Source organism: Podarcis raffonei, chromosome 13 (assembly GCF_027172205.1).
Source record: "Podarcis raffonei isolate rPodRaf1 chromosome 13, rPodRaf1.pri, whole genome shotgun sequence".
Classification (NCBI taxonomy): domain Eukaryota; kingdom Metazoa; phylum Chordata; class Lepidosauria; order Squamata; family Lacertidae; genus Podarcis; species Podarcis raffonei.
In genome coordinates, this window is record NC_070614.1 from 53,290,288 (window position 1) to 53,307,830 (window position 17,543).

A 17,543-nucleotide genomic window follows, 5' to 3' on the forward strand; every position below is an offset into this window, starting at 1 on the left:
AAGAACAGTCACAAACTGGTATGAATTTGCCCCTTGACTGTGATGTTCTCTTCTGTTAAGCTCTCACCTCTTAGAACCCCTCTCAATAAATAAATAAAAAATAGAGGCAGCAAAGTACCCTGGGGAAAGAGTTTCTCTTATGGCTTCAGGATCCTCGTTTCATTACCCCCTAACTCAGGGAAATCCCCCCCCCCAAATCAAAGAATCATTTTGGGAAACACCAGAAATTAATGAAATTTCTGGCCAGGAGGGTGGCCGGCCCCTTCAGGGAGCCACCTATAGCGGGTTTACTCATTTCACCTTTAGGCATTGTCCCCCCATAGACTCCAGGAGAGTATCCTATGATCCACAACCTACCCTACCCTAGAGGTGGCTCAGTCAATGATGCAATACCACAGAAGCCTTGTTCTGTGAAATATGCCTCCTTTGATCAGGCTATAAAGCGTATGTGCAGGTTCAGCTGGGGCGCGCTCTTGGCTAAGTGCGACATTGAGTCGACTTTCCGTCTCCTGCCAATTCACGCTGAGGAATTTCTATGGCTAGGTTTTCAGATTTGAGGGGGTTCATCCCATAGACAAATCTATGCCGATAGGGTGCTCAGTAGCTTGTGCAGCCTTTGAGTCATTTAGTGCAATTTCGGACTGGGCTCTTCGCTTTAGAACTGGTTCGGAAGGGGTGACCCATTACCTCGATAACTCTTCCCCCTCCATCATTAGTAATAGCCCTGATTGCGCTTCTCCTTTAGAGGCCTTCACCTCCCTGGCTGAGGAGCTTGGGGTACCTTTGGTGGCAGACAAAACAGAGGGTCCAGTTTTGATCATAACCTATTTTGGATATTGAATTGGACACAATCGCACAGACATCCCGCCTACCTAGGGAGAGGCTAGCAGTACTTAAAAATTAATTCTGCAACTTCTTCCCCTCATGAAGGTCACCCTTGGCCAGGGTAAATTCATGCTTCGGTCACCTCAACTTTGCATGCCGGGTAGTGTCCCCTGGCCGCCCCTTTTTTGGGCGATTGGCTAAGCTGTCAGCGGGACTGCGCGCCCCGCAACACTGAGTGCGCCTCTCTAAAGTGGTCAAGTCGGACCTGAAGGTTGGGTTAAAGTTCATGGAAAGGTACAGTGGCATTTGCGGGCTGAAGAGTTCAGGAATCACCAGGTGTGCTTCTGGGCCGACAATCAAATGATTGTCAGTGTCCTGTCAAAGCAATTATCGCACTCTCCTAGAGTGGTAGATCTGCCCCGGACCTTTGTCCTTTTGTGCTTAGAATTAAACATCTATTTCTCTACCAAATTTACCTCTAGGGTTAACAATGACATCACGGATGCCCAGGCGCAGCAAATTGCCACAGCCATTCCGGGAGCACCTTTGGAGCCTTGGGAACCTGATGTCCTGAAGGGAGTATTAGCTTCAGGAGCCCCGTCTACGCTTAGATCTTACAAATAAATAAATAATAAATAATAAATGAATGAATAAATGCTAGGCTTGACACACCTCGAGGCAAATTAGAAAATCCTAGGCTTGACACACCTCCTACCAAGGCTGAAGCTCTGCAATACTTGGTACATTGGAGGGTGCTGGGTCGAGCAGCAAAGACTCTTAAACATCCAGTAGGCGGCAATCTCCCTTTTTCTGTAAGGTTGTTTAATCCATAGACCCTGGTGTGGACTTCTTAGTGTGAGGGGCACTGTAGGGCTGCTGTTCAGGGAAGTTTTTTAATGTGTGATATTTTAGGGTATTTTTGGTTTCTATGGAAGCCGCCCAGAGTGGCTGGGGGAAACACAGCCAGATGGGCGGGGTACAAATAATAAATTATTATTATTATTATTGTAGGGCTGGCGCAGGCTGCAGCCTCCTAAAAGTGATGGTAGAAGGCCCTTATGACATTCTATGCCAACTCCAAAATAAATAATTAAATAAAATAAAAATAATAAAAAATAAAAATAAAATAAAATGAGAAGTATCTGTTGGTCCGAGGACAAGGCCCAGTTATTTTCAGCTGCATACTCCATTGCCTTTGGCACTATGCGCATTGGCGAAGTGGTTTGTAAGGGCCAACCAGAATCCGCTGCCCAGGGTTAGTTTGAGAGACCTGACCTTGTTCAGATCCAATTTAGTCCTGCATGTCCAATGTTCCAAAACCGATCAGCAGTAAAGGACACTAAACATTTCATGTACGTGAGAACAACCATCTCAGGTCCATTCCTTATGCATTTGGTTGGCTCCCGCCTTGCGCAGCATCAGTCCACGCGCGTTATGCGAAGGGAGATTGCTGCCTGCGGTTTATCCTCAGCTGAATTCGCGGCTATCTCCTTTAGGATTGGGGCCGCCACCACAGCACTGCATTTGGGACTCGCAGCTGAAAGGATAAAGGACTTGGGGGCAGTGGAAGTCTGATGCATTTAAGGGATATATACGTAAGACCTTGTGACTGTTCACAGTATACCTGACCTGGCTTTGTTACCTTCTTTTGCTTTCAGGTGACGTTGTGCATATTTGGAGTATAGGCCCTGCACCGTCCACTGGGATAGAAACCAAGCTGTTAACGGGGACCTAGGGTGCAGGAGCTATGAGGGCGCGCATCTGGATAATCGGGCACAGCATTGTGCATTGGGCCAGGGTCCGCGCCATCAATTCCGGTCTCAGGCCGCACCTTAACTACATCAATATATCTTGGAGCTATCGGAGGGGAATGCGCTGGGCCGGAATGTTGCCCGCAATTAGGGCCAGAGCGGCAGCGGAGGGCCCCCCAGATGCTTTCGTTACCCAATTAGGCGAAAAGGATTTAGCTTACAGAAAGGCAGTCGACTTGATGTGGCATATCTTTAGTGACTTTGAGGAACTTAAGGCCTCTTATCCAAACATCACCATTCTTGGGGCCTTGTTGATGGAAAGCCGGGTTTGGAGAGAGAGCAGGTGCCCGATAGCCACAAATAGGGCTAGGAAAGCCTTGGATCGGGCGGTGGTGCGTAGAGTGGCAGCCCTGGGTGGGTGGGTCATTGACCACCCGGGCAACTGCGAGGCCCTCTACCGGCTTGATGGCGTGCATCTTTCGGATGCGGGAAATGATATCTGGCTTGATGGCGTGCATCTTTCAGATGCGGGAAATGACATGTGGCTGACTGATATAGCAAAGGGGGTAGGGGATTGGTTTCAGGCATGAGAGTATTGGCGGCGAGCGATTGCTCGTGTGGCGGTAGGCATTGGTAAGAAGGGGTTAAGAGGATGTGGGGGGGGGGAGGAACGCCATCACCTCCCCCCAGCGACCGAAGGGTGGTCCGTTAAAGGACTCCGGGGGGCGTGGCCCTGTCCGAAGCCTATGGAGGTGAGGGCCAAAGGCACGCCCCAGAGCGGTGACCCGGGGGAGCTCCTAGTCGACGTGCCTCGGCAGGAGACTCCCCCGATATAAGGTTAACCCTTCCCCGTGTCTCCAGCAAATGGGCTGGAGCCGGATAGTCGTTAGGACCAATGCCTAAGCCAATGCCTCTCATTCCTGAAATTCAATAAAGTTGTGGCCTAATTCGCCCAATTAACCTTAAATTATGGTGTCTCGTGTCTTTATTTATCCTGGTGGGGGGCGGGAACTCGCCACGCAATGTCTTCATCTGGGTTTGTTATTTCTGGAATGGCTACCTGTCTGGCACTCAGGTATCAGGAGGCCAGGGATTATCCCTCAGGCAGAGGGGCTGCTGAGGAGCTGAGCTCACCTGTCTATATGAATTTCTGAAGTTTTCCCAGTGAGCCAGTACAGAGATCCATTGATCAGTGAATTCTTACATTTGGTATTGTGCAGCAAAGGCCCTTTGAATAGATAGGAAGAAACTGCGATGGGGTGTTTTGTGGGGACAAGTCACGAAAGTCACAAAAGTGATTGTGCTGATTTTGGTAGTGGGCTGCATGTGCATGATATCTGTTGGAGGGGCAACACCCCCCCAACCTATACATAAATTCCTGCAACAATACAAAGGAGGTTTATAGATATAGGAGCGAAATTCCTTCAGGTAGGCTATCTGCCTACCTGTTCTCAGGCAAGGGGGGTTAAGGAAATATTTATAATCTTTAGGAGAGCAAAGATGATTTTCGGATTGCTCTCCTGTGCTATTTCAGACGTGTGGGTCATATATTTACGTATGTGTCTTTACCTTGTGCAATTATCAACATTTACTCTATATTTGAGACCTCAGGATTCCTATAACAGAAGAAAATATGGGGTTCAGCTAGAGGACCACTGGGTGCTTTTCCAGTTCTACAGTTCCATGATTCTTTGTCTCCGCCCACTGCAGACCGGTTGGCATAAGAGCGATCAGGAGGTTTCTCATGGCGCTTCAATGCCAAAGGGCACCCGGTTCGAGTTAAATATTAGTTCGGCATTTTCGCCTGTACCGTTTCAGTTCAATAACAAACTGGCCTGGAAGCTTCAAGTATTCGTCTTCTTCCCCTTTGGCCTGGAGACCTGAAGGCCCCCCAAGTCACTGGCTCTCTCCCAGACGGCGAATTTTTAACCTGAAACACAAGGCCACTTCGTTCTTTCCATCCCAGAATTGTACGTCCTGGTTCTGGCAGCTTGGTGACCGAGAGGGAAAACCACTCTGCACATGCTCTGGAGACAACGACTCTTCATTTTTATATATATAATTTTTATTAATTTCAACATACCAATTATTATACATTGTTATACACAGAACTTCACATCTTATACAGTCTTTTCGGACTTCCATCAGCACCTCTGATGATCCACTATTTTTATCATTTCTTCTGCATTTCTTAAATTCCTGTTGCCTTTAATTATCTTAACTCACAATCCACCTCTTTAACCATTTTTGCAATAATTCAAATAATTTACCTCACAAAACTCCTTGCAAACCTACAAACGTAAACTGGTCATCAAAAATTACTTTTCAAATAGTCCGTAAATTTACACCAGTCTTCTGTGAATCTCTGGTCCCGCAGGTTTCGAATTCTTCCGGTTAGTTTATATTTCTGCATAGTCGATCAATTTCATCCTCCATTCTTCTTTTGTCGGTAATTCTTCTTGCTTCCATTTTTGTGCCAATAATATTCTTGCTGCCATCATTGCATATAAAAACAACTTACAATCCTTTCTGTTTATATCATCTCCTACAATGCCAAGTAAAAATGCTTCTGGTTTCTTAATAAATGTATATTTCAACATTCTTTTCTTCTCATTATATATCATCTCCCAGTTTTCCACCTTTTTACATTCCCACCACATATGATAAAATGTTCCCTCTTTTTCTTTGCATTTCCAACATTTATTGTTAACTTTATACATTTTAGCTAATAAGTAAACCGCTCTTTATTTTTAAGCAGAATTTGGGTGGCATTGTAAATCATCGAATCGCAGAATTCTAGAGTCGGAAGGGACACCTGAGGGTCATCCAGACCAACCCGCTCCAATGCAGGAATATTTTGCCCTGAGCAAGAACTCCCCACATTGGAAGATTGGCAAGTAAAGATGGTCGAATATGTGGATCCGGAATCGCCGTGATGAACTGTTTCCAAAGGACTGGGGCAAATTTATACTTTATATGAAAGAGAATTGTAAACAGTTGGAAACGTTTGTAGGTTTGAGTTGAAATGTTTGGTAATGGGAAATTAAGGAGCTGATTTGCTTAGAAGAAGGTGATTGCTAAAAGATTGATATAAGGTAAAAAAAAATATAGGAATGTGAAGAAATTGGTAAAGTGATATGGAAGTCTGTTAGAGGAAGGGGAGCATGTCGATGCTTTATTTAAGCAATGCTTCAAGTTATGAATTTTGTGGTTTTTTGATACTGAAATGTAATGAAATGTGGAAAACTTAATAAAAATTATATTTTTTAAAAAAGGAATATTTTGCCCTGGTTAATCTTAAACTCCCTCCCTCCTGTAGTGGATTTTTCTCCAAATCGCCGGCTGCGGCACAGCTTTTTAACTTTATCGGCCCACAAAAGCAGAGTCCCGCAGGTCTATAAACTCGCACAGGTTTATACAGAGGTGTTCCCTGCCCTTGGCTTCACACATGCGTGGAAATTAAATCCTGTAACAACCAGCTAGCTAGACCTGAATAGAAGAGACCAGAGATGGGAAGAAAATTAAGTCCTGACCAGAATGGCAGAGTAAGTCGACGGATTATGCAGAGATGGCAAAAAACAACCGGAAGAATCCAAAATCCGGAAAGCTAAAATTTTTAATAAGCAATGGGGAGAAATTACAATTTATCTGGGGAGAAAAAATCATTGTAAACAGTTAAAATCATTAGTGGGACTAGAATAACACTTGGTGAATTTTGGATTATAATGAAGATGTAAAAGATTTGATTATTATTAATAATAATAATAATAATAAATTTTATTTATACCCCGCCATACCCAGCCAAAGAAAAGAAAAGAAAAATTTAAAATACCGGTTAAAATGCAATTTAAAATGCAGCCCCATCTTAAAGTAGCTAATAAATCAAGATTTTAAGGGGTCTTATAAAAGATGCAGGAGGAATTGGCCGACAATAGGATCCACAAAGGGGAGGAGGGAATATTCTTTTGAATCTTGTTTTTATGATGTATGTTGGATATGCGATTGTAAAACCTTAATTTGGAAAACCAAATAAATATTTCTTTTTTAAAAGAAGAAGGGCAAAAGCATCAAAGGCGAAAACAAGGCCACAGAATCATCAGAAAATTTCTTCAGGCTTCTTCGCAGACTAATTTTTTTTTTCCTCAACAACCCTACATTGCAAGGGGTTGGTCTAGATGGCCGCAGGGGGTCCCTCCTGTGATTCTGTGACTCTTCTCCTCTTGCCCAAACTCCTCCTCCGCACTCGCTTTTGCTACCCCTGCATCGTGGGCTATCTATCCTCCCTCTCCAACCACAAAACATGCCCCGTCCAGGAGCCTAGGGGTGGAGGGTAGGATTTGAACCCTGAGCCCGCTAGAATCTGCTCTCAGCTGCCAGCCTCCTCAGGACCTCGTTGGGGAAACGCAGTAGCTGCCAGCCGTCCTTGTCGGTCAGGTTTTCGCCTCCCCTCCTCTCGATGAAGCTCAGGACGTCCGCCTTCTGGGAGGAAACATGCATTCGGAGTTGGCTAACGCCTTGGCGCCAGGCAACCTGAGGTGGCAGAGAGGGGGGGGGAATTAATAATAATAATAATAATAAATTTATAGCCCACCCTTCCCGGTTCAAAAACCAGGCTCAGGGAGGCTAACAACAAATTCAAAACACTTAATTATAAAAGCAGCCAAGAGAGGACAAAAGGGAATGTCTCCTTATGAGATAGTTTCTATGTATATTTTACTTTTCTAAGCTAAGTCTGCCTTCTGGGATCCAATTGTGAACAGAATGATGTGTGAGTAAACCTTTTTATACTTTTATAGACGACTGTGTCGTGTCTTATCTTTTAGGAGGCAATAAGGGGGAAATACCAGAGCAGTTATTCTAGAGGCTTTAGCAAGCCTGAGCAAACGCATCTGCTGTGAGTTTAAAAAGGGGAATGTTACTCTGCTAAATTGTGGAACTTGTTAACACGAGTTGGAAAGGCTATAACCAGACAATATATCCTCTCCTGCATCCCTGAACACACAACTCACCTCACCCGCCTGCTCTATCAGCGCCTTCCCGATCCGTCTCCCTGTGAGGAAGGAGAACCAGAAGAAGCCTGTTAGGATAGTGTGCTCTGGGTGCGATTCCTACGTGGCGAAAGAGGGTTGGGATGGATGACCTCTGAGGGACCCCCGACTCTACAATTCCACAATTCTGTGACCTCGGAAGGCGGCAGATTCCCCCTCGCTGGAGGTTTCTGAACGGTGAGGCATCCCCCAGGGAATCTTAGGCTGCGATTCCGACATGGCGAAGCGGGTTGGGCTGGATGACCTCTGGGGATCCCACTCCAACTCGACATCTCTCGAATTCCATGATAAACTGAGCAGGGGAAAGGTGGATTCTCCCCATCCTGAGGTGACTGCATTGATACCAGTTATATCCGCCGCTTCTCTCTGAAGATACAACCCAAGGTGGCAAGAATTTTGTGGTGCTGCCAGGGGTCCCCAAATGGCCTCTCACCTGAGTGCTGGCCAAACCTGCTCAGCTCCCGCCATTTTGCAGCCTTTTACACCAGGGGTGGGGATGATTGATTGATTCTTTATTACGGCCATTGGCCCATCACACGACAGTTTCCCATACCAACATAATGTACTTAAACCTCCAAATTTAAAACCGCCTAGACTTACAAAAAACAGACAAGAACCAAAGCAAAACAAAAACAAAAGACCAACATCATACATTACAATAAATTTGTAACATAAACATCGCCCTCTACTCATAAATTAGTAGAAGACATCAATGGTGAAATCACCTAATTACATCCTAAAACATAGATCATAGTTTAAAGAGATTATCCGAGCCGCACAGGAGTCCGTTTCTCTTCTTTAGGGATAGGACGCTGATCAAGAATCTGGCAACCATGAGTGATCTTAGGGGGTCATCATCATTTAATAGATATCTCAGTTTGGCTTCATTCGTATCATCGGCAATTCCCTTTAGATATTGAGCAAGAAACTTGCTCCTGGCCGATGAGTGAAAAGCACAATCAAAAATTATGTGATGCAACGATTCCGGTGCCCCACAATTACAATCACATAAGAGCGATATCTGTCCATTGGAGAATCTATTTCTCAGCACGTTCGATGGGAAGGTGTTGAATCTTGCCTTTACAAAGGCATATCTATGAGCCGAAGAAGTTAAGGAATTCAAATAGTTTGGGAGCCTTAAGAGGGTGGGCATGCAGGTGGTGCTGTGGGTTAAACCACAGAGCCTAGGACTTGCCGATCAGAAGGTTGGCGGTTCGAGGAGGAGGTCACCGCAAGCCCAGGTTTCTTACTCTTGTGGGGACCTGTTGCACAGCAATAAAGATCATGGTCTACCTTAGAGCCCAACTCAGTTTATTCTTGGTATAAGCTTTGTGTGCATGGTATCTGAACAGGTGTGCATGCACACGAAAGCTTATACCAAGAACAAACTTAGTTGGTCTCTAAGGTGCTACTCTTGAGAGTCCCTTGGACTGCAAGAAGATCAAACCTCTCCATTCTGAAGGAAATCAGCCCTGAGTGCTCACTGGAAGGACAGATCCTGAAGCTGAGGCTCCAAGACTTTGGCCACCTCATGAGAAGAGAAGACTGCCTGGAAAAGACCCTGATGTTGGGAAAGATGGAGGGCACAAGGAGAAGGGGACGGCAGAGGACAAGATGGTGGGACAGTGTTCTCGAAGGGACCAGCATGAGTTTGACCAAACTGCGGGAGGCAGTGGAAGACAGGAGTGCCTGGCGTGCTCTGGTCCAGGGGGTCACGAAGAGGCGGACACAACTAAACGACTAAACAACAACAAAGGTGCTACTAAGGATGCGGGTGGCGCTGTGGGTTAAACCACAGAGCCTCAGGCTTGCTGATCAGAAGGTCGCGGTTCGAATCACCATGATCTCCCGTTGCTCGGTCCCTGCTCCTGCCCACCTAGCAGTTCGAAAGCACGTCAAAGTGCAAGTAGATAAATAGGTTCTGCTCCGGCGGGAAGGTAAATGGCATTTCCATGCGCTGCTCTGGTTCGCCAGAAGCGGCTTAGTCATGCTGGCCACATGACCCGGAAGCTGTACACCGGCTCCCTTGGCCAGTAAAGCAAGATGAGCGCCGCAACCCCAGAGTCGGCCACGACTGGACCTAACGGTCAGGCCCCCCCTTTTTAAAACATGGGTAGGCAAACTAAGGCCCGGGGGCCGGATCCGGCCCAATCACCTTCTCAATCCGGCCTGCGGACGGTCCGGGAATCAGCGTATTTTTACACGAGTAGAATGTGTCCTTTTATTTAAAATGCATCTCTGGGTTTTTTGTGGGGCATAGGAATTCGTTCATTATTACTTTTTCCCAAAATATAGTCCGGCCCCCCACAAGGTCTGAGGGACAGTGGACTGGCCCCCTGCTGAAAAAGTTTGCTGACCCCTGTCTTAAACCCTGGCCCATCATGAAGCACAAAGAGGGCTTTTTCAAGAGCAGCTGCTGCACCCTTGATCCGCAGAAAAGGTGCACGGCTTCAGTGCGCATTGAATTCTTCAACCTTCAAATCTGAAATATTACGAGGGTGCTAAAAACTTGTAACGTGACTTGGGAATTCCAAAGATATTTTGGTTAGGTTGCTGTAATTTGGTTTTTCTTGGTAAGCAAACAGGTGTAAAATTGCACAGAAATCGTTAAAAGGGATTGCCAAGTACTTGCAGTTGTGGTTGCTGCTGCTATTATTATTATTATTATTATTATTATTATTATTATTATTATTATTATTTAATAATTTTTAATAATTTATTATTTATACCCCACCCATCTGGCTGAGTTTGCCCAGCCACTCTGAGCATCTCCCAATCAAGTGTTAAAAACAATACAGCATTATATTATTATTATTATTATTATTATTATTATTATTATTATTATTATTATTGCAGAGGCTGGGTGGCCATCTGTCGTGGGTGCTTTAGCTTAGATTCTTGCATTGCAAGGGGTTGAGCTAGATGACCTTTGGGTCCCTTCCAACTCTACGATTCTACGATTACGTGACATTTTCAGGAGGTAAAATTAAAATTCTCCTGGTTTTCCGGAAGCAGATTGTGTGCTCCTTCGTCAAACATAGAGACCAATGTTGTCCAATCCAAAAGATAATTGAAGAGTTGGATTCCGCACACCCAAAAACATATTTTTAAGACCGCCCCCCCCATCACCACTAAAATTGGCCAAAAAAAAAAAAAGGTTTCGCCCCGCTAAAATAACACGTGGCTATTCGCAATGCTTCTGAATGCAAATTTCTGGAAACCAGAGGAAGAGAGAGCGCTGGTCTTGCGTTAGAATCCTGCTTGCAGATTTCCCAAAGCGGCTGGCCGCCATGAGGACAGGATTCGACCGCTACCTCCCCATCCGTACCTCTAAATTCCGGCATGACGTACAGATTATCCATGTAGATGTTTTTTCCCCTCCAGGTGCTATAGGTGTACGAGAAGAGGGTGTACCCGATAAGGGTGTAGCCTGCGTGTGGAGCAAAATAAATAATGTTATGCAGGAGTTCAGCCTTGCTGGCATTTCCAGACCACCCACTTGCGCCTCAATTGCAGCAGCAGCAGCTTCTTCAAGAAGGACACTGACCAACTGGAACGTGTCCAGAGGAGGGCAACCAAAATGGTCAAAGGCCTGGAAACGATGCCTTATGAGGAACGGCTAAGGGAGCTGGGCATGTTTAGCCTGGAGAAGAGGAGGTTAAGGGGTGATATGATAGCCATGTTCAAATATATAAAAGGATGTCACATAGAGGAGGGAGAAAGGTTGTTTTCTGCTGCTCCAGAGAAGCGGACACGGAGCAATGGATCCAAACTGCAGGAAAGAAGATTCCACCTAAACATTAGGAAGAACTTCCTGACAGTAAGAGCTGTTTGACAGTGGAATTTGCTGCCAAGGAGTGTGGTGGAGTCTCCTTCTTTGGAGGTCTTTAAGCAGAGGCTTGACAACCATATGTCAGGAGTGCTCTGATGGTGTTTCCTGCTTGGCAGGGGGTTGGACTCCATGGCCCTTGTGGTCTCTTCCAACTCTATGATTCTATGATTCTATGATTCTCCCTGCGAGCCGGATCATGTCCATCGCAAGCTTGGACATGATTCGGCTCATTCCCTCATTACCTTCCTTGCTTTTCTCTTCGGCGGGGACTTCGGCCACAAGGCACTCGTACCAGGACTGCTCCCCAAAACCGGCTTTCTTCAGTTCTGGGGAGGAAGCGGGAAAGGGAGGGGCAGTAATAATAATAATAATAATAATAATAATAATAAAATAAATTTTTATTTATACCCCGCCCTTCCCGGTTCAGAAAACCAGGCTCAGGGCGGCTAACGACAAATTTAAAACACTTAATTGATGCAACAAGAAGCAGCATAATATACAGTATAAAATGTGAATAACAATAAATTCAAAATTCAAAAATCAATTTAGGGGGGAAATCCATCCAATAAACATTAGATGATCACCAGGGCTAGCTGGCTGAATTGGTCCTATCTGGGCCGGCAAGGAGACCAGGGGAGAATTAGCTGAGGGATCCCAGAGTGGGTCCCTCTTCAGAAAAAGGGAAGGAAAAGGAATAAAAGATCAGGCTAAGTTCAAATTGAAGGCCAGACAGAATAGCTCTGTCTTACAGGCCCTGCGGATGGAGGTTAAATCCTGCAGGGCCCTGGTCTCATGGGACAGAGCATTCCACCAGGTCGGAGCCACCACTGAGAAGGTCCTGGTCCTGGTGGAGGATAGTCTGACTTCCTTAGGGCCCAGGACTTCTAAACTGTGATTATTCATGGACCTTAAGGTCCTCTGCGGGGCAGACCAGGAGAGGCGGCCTTTCAACAATAAAACTGCCTCTTAGCGCCCCCTGTAGGTAATCCCACAACCACCCCCGGGGCCACAACCACCCCTGTAAAAGGTAAAAGGCAAAGGACCCCTGGATGGTTAGGTTCAGTCAAAGGCGACTCTGGGGTTGCGGCGCTCATCTCGCGTTCAGGCCACGGGAGCTATAATAATAATAATAATAATAATAATAATAATAATAATAATAATTTATTTATATCCCGCCCTCTCCAGCCGAAGCTGGGCTCAGAGCTAGTGTTTGTCCGCAGACAGCTTTCCGGGTCATGCGACCGGCAGGACTAAACCGCTTCCGGCACAAGGGGACACCGTGACGGAAACCAGAGAGCATGGTTCCCGCCGGAGTGGTACCTATTGATCTACTTGCACTTTTGACGCGCTTTCGAACCGCTAGGTTGGCAGGAGCTGGGACCGAGCAACGGGAGCTCACCCCGTCATTGCGGGGATTCGAACCGCCGATCTTCCGATCGGCAAGCCCTAGGCTCTGTGGTTTAACCCACAGCACCACCCGTGTCCCAAACCACCCCTGTAAAGGTAAAGGGACCCCTGACCATTAGGTCCAGTCGTGGCCGACTCTGGGGTTGCGGCGCTCATCTAGCTTTACTGGCCGAGGTAGCCGGCGTACAGCTTCCAGGTCATGTGGCCAGCAGGACTAAGCCGCTTCTGGCGAACCAGAGCAGCGCACGGAAACGCCGTTTACCTTCCTGCCAGAGGGTACCTATTTATCTACTTGCATTGGTGTGCTTTCGAACTGCTAGGTTGGCAGGAGCAGGGACCGAGCAACGGGAGCTCACCCCATTGCAGGGATTTGAACCGCCAACCTTCCGATCGGCAAGTCCTAGGCTCTGTGGTTTAACCCACAGCACCACCCGTGTCCCAAACCACCCCTGTAGGGAGCCACTAATCTAAGGTTACCAGCCGTCCCCGTTTCCTGGGGACAGTCCCCAGATTTACAAATCAGTCCCCATACAAAATCCATTGAAGTTTAAAAGTGTCCCCAGATTCATTGGGAAAAATCTGGTAACCTTATAATCTATTTGCACATCGGAGCCCCTTCTTTACCTTCGACGTTGGTCCTCAGCGAGCCCAGAGGGACGTTGTAAATGCCCGCAATCTCCTGTTTATAGGGAGAGAGAGAATTGGGAGCAAAAGCTCTGGTTTGCAGCCACCTCGAGACTCACTTGTTCCCCATTTTACCCAGGGATCCTTATGATGAATCATGCACAGAAGAACAGTCAGGATCAGGCCCAGGGCTGGATTTATGTTTGATGAGGCCCTAAGCTACTGAAGGTAATGGGGCCCTTTCTATGTCCAGATGTCCTTTGTCAACAACAAATTGCCGCTGTTTTTTTGTCTTGAATATATGCCATATGGTCATTGATGGACCTAAAGCCATTTGCACATAACAAAATGTGTATTTTATCAAAGTAATTGTTGAACTGAAATACTATCAGAAGTATATTAATAGTGAAATAATTATTAAGCTCTAACCTAAAATGATTTTTTTTATCCATAACAAACGTAATAATGCAAACACATTGGCATTTGGCAATAACAAAAGTTGCTTTAGAAACACAGTTTACAAAGACTCATAATTTGGGTTGGCCCCAAGGGAGTGGGTAGGCAAACTAAGGCCCAGGGGCTGGATCCGGCCCAATCACCTTCTCAATCCGGCTTGCAGGCGGTCCAGGAATCAGCATGTTTTTACATGAGCAGAATGTGTGCCTTTCTTTAAAATGCATCTTTGGGTTTTTTGTGGGGCATAGGAATTCATTCATTTCCCCCCCAAAAAAAATAAAAAATATAGTCCGGCCCCCCACAAGGTCTGAGGGACAGTGGACCAGCTCCCTGCTGAAAAAGTTTGCTGACCCAGGGGTCTAAGCTATAGCTTGTTTAGCTTATACGTAAATCTGGCACTGACAGGCCAACAGGTCTAGTCCAGCAGCCGGAACAGAAATTTTGGCACCTGAGGCGAACCACAAAATGGTCTCTCCTTCCCCTCCAGGGAAGAAGATATTAAATGAAGATACAGATCAGGAACAAAGGGGAAATAAAGATCTGTCGCAGAAGCATTGATACGTACGGTTGGAAGAGACCCTGACGGTCATGTATTCCAACTCTAGGAAGGTGACGGAGCAGAGGTTGGCTAGTCTGGGGTTCTTCAGCTGCGATTGATTCAGTCATTGTGCGGGATTGGGCTAAATGACCTTCGGGGGACCCTTCCAACTCTGACCGTTCCCTGCTTATCATCCTGTTCCTCACCTTCACCAGTCTCATGATGTCCTTCATGTCCTTTGGGGCGCAAGGGCGGATGGCGAAACTCATGGCTCAGTCCAGATTCTCCCGGGCTACTTACTCTGTAGAAAGGACTGCTGTGTGCCTCTGGGCTGCGTCTGAAAGCTAGGAAGGTGGGTGGTTGGGAATCTGCCTGATTCCTGAGTGACGACTGGACTCCGGTGGGGGTGGGAGGGGTTTCTGGGTGCTTTTCAGGGTGAAGGTCCCAAGGTCAATCCGTCAGGCTTCCTAGATCTCAGCAAGGAGAAGATGGGAACTTGAACTCTCTCCAGGGTCCTGCTGCTGGCCATAGCTTTTGAGAAGTGACAGTAATACAGTGGTACCTCGGGTTAAGTACTCACCGTATTTTTCGCTCTATAAGACGCACCAGACCACAAGATGCACCTAGTTTTTGGAGGAGGAAAACAAGAAAAAAATATTCTGAATCCCAGAAGCCAGAACAGCAAGAGGGATTGCTGCGCAGTGAAAGCAGCGATCCCTCTTGCTGTTCTGGCTTCTGGGATAGCTGCGCAGCCTGCATTCGCCCCATAAGACGCACACACATTTCCCCCTTACTTTTTAGGAGGGAAAAAGTGAGTCTTATAGAGCAAAAAATACAGTAATTCATTCCGGAGGTCCATACTTAACCTGAAACTGTTCTTAACCTGAAGCACCACTTTAGCTAATGGAGCCTCCTGCTGCCACCGCAGCACGATTTCTGTTCTCATCCTGAAGCAAAGTTCTTAACCCGAGGTACTATTTCTGGGTTAGCGGAGTCTGTAACCTGAAGCGTATGTAAGCCGAGGCACCACTGTATCCAAAGGCAACATGATGACCAAGTACAACAATACGATGTCAATATAAACTCTTTATATGATCTATACAGAACATAGAACAATATGAAATATGCACTCTCTGCAAAAGCAAATAAACAGAAATCTTCTAAATCTCCGAAAGTCACAAATTATGGATTCTCTTTGCAACACAGGGGTTTTATTGTTTGGTTTACTTACAGTTTTCAAGAAGGCAGGGCTGGGTAAACCTCATTGCTTCAATAGCCCTCCTTCGCACCAGGTGTTTGTCTATTTTTAAAGCCATCACAGTGGCAGGGAGTTCCACAGTTTAACCATGCACAAAGAAGGCCTTTTCCGTCCCAAACCTTCCAATAAGCAGCTTCCTGTGATGTCCAAGAAAGCTAGTGTTAAGAGAGGTGCGGGAGAAAACTTTTCTATATCCATTTTATCCATGGTTTTATAAGATCCTATCATGCAGATTCATGCAAGATCATGGCCACTGGGCCCATCACCTCCTGGCAAATAGAAGGGGAAGAAATGGAGGCAGTGAGAGACTTTACTTTCTTGGGCTCCATGATCACTGCAGATGGTGACAGCAGCCGCGAAATTAAAAGACGCCTGCTTCTTGGGAGAAAAGCGATGGCAAACCTAGATAGCATCTGAAGAAGCAGAGACATCACCTTGCCGACAAAGGTCCGTATAGTTAAAGCTATGGTTTTCCCAGTAGTGATGTATGGAAGTGAGAGCTGGACCATAAAGAAGGCTGATCGCCGAAGAATGGATGCTTTTGAATTCTGGTGCTGGAGGAGACTCTTGAGAGTCCCATGGACTGCAAGAAGATCCAACCTCTCCATTCTGAAGGAAATCAGCCCTGAGTGCTCACTGGAAGGACAGATTGTGAAGCTGAGGCTCCAAGACTTTGGCCACCTCATGAGAAGAGAAGACTCCCTGGAAAAGACCTGATGTTGGGAAAGATGGAGGGCGCAAGGAGAAGGGGACGACGGAGGACGAGATGGTGGGACAGTGTTCTCAAAGCTACAAATATGAGTTTGACTGAACTGCGGGAGGCAGTGGAAGACAGGAGGGCCTGGCGTGGTCCATGGGGTCACGAAGAGGCGGACACGACTAAACGACTCAACAACAACAAATCATGCAGGTTCCTGCCTCCGGGTGAATCGGGCCCCTCTTGCCAGCTGGCTATTTCCTCCTTCCCTGCACAGGCACCCAAGACACTTGGAAACCTGAGTCCCGAAGTTGTGTGAATCATGCGCCGTGAGCAAACAGACGCCTTCTGATTCAGCTGGCGCACTGTACACAAACTCTAGATTAGTTGAGCAAATATGCTCATCATCGCAGAAGTGGGTGAATTTGGATTCAGGAAACGCCTGGCCCTGATTTTACTCATGTCGGCTGCGTGACAAGTCGCCAATCTTCCACTTTCGGAGCAACACAACAGGAGAATTGACAATGCAGGCCGGTATTTTTTTGTGTGGCTGCGGAGAATTATTGCCGTCTGCTCACCCAAACTGACCGCCTGTGAGGGAGATCGAGGCCCTGGGAGTTATAGTTTGTTCAGAGCGCTGGGAATTGTAGGTCAGGTGGGGGAAGAACGGCAATTCTCGGGGTTCTTTGGGGAGAAGTACTGTGCTTTAAACAACAACAACTGTGCTTTAAATGTCCATTTGATGTGTTTTAAATGTCTGCAGGTGGATATACCCATTGCATTTCCTTCAATCTCATTTTCTGCTCTTTGGAGCCATCGGATCGGTTCCCACCCTCTGGAGCAGGAAGAAACAAGCTTGCTCCATCTTCCGTGGGACAACCCTTTAGATATTTATATTTATATTTATATATCATTTTAATGCATCACACACACAAAAAAATATAGAAGTAAACAAATACCCATCACCTCCTAGAAACTAAAAAGGAAAAAAGAAAAGAAAAACAACAACAATAATACATTAAATCCCGTATTTTTTGCTCCATAAGATGCACCGTTTTCTCCCTAAAAAGTAAGGGGAAATGTCTGTGCCTCTTGTGGAGTGAATGT

The 17,543-nt window shown here is 46.3% G+C and overlaps 1 protein-coding gene across 1 annotated transcript; it reads right to left on the reverse strand.

Moving 5' to 3' along the window:
- Positions 1-6,174: 6,174 nt before the first annotated feature.
- LOC128400182 (diamine acetyltransferase 1-like) lies at positions 6,175-14,959 on the reverse strand. The gene is made up of 6 exons (XM_053362249.1): positions 14,688-14,959; positions 13,488-13,542; positions 11,699-11,782; positions 10,953-11,054; positions 7,586-7,626; positions 6,175-7,106 (listed from the first exon to the last, which is right to left on the reverse strand). The coding sequence occupies exons 1-6, from the start codon at positions 14,748-14,750 to the stop codon at positions 6,930-6,932; spliced, it is 522 nt and encodes a 173-aa protein (XP_053218224.1). The 5' UTR covers positions 14,751-14,959; the 3' UTR covers positions 6,175-6,929.
- Positions 14,960-17,543: the final 2,584 nt, after the last annotated feature.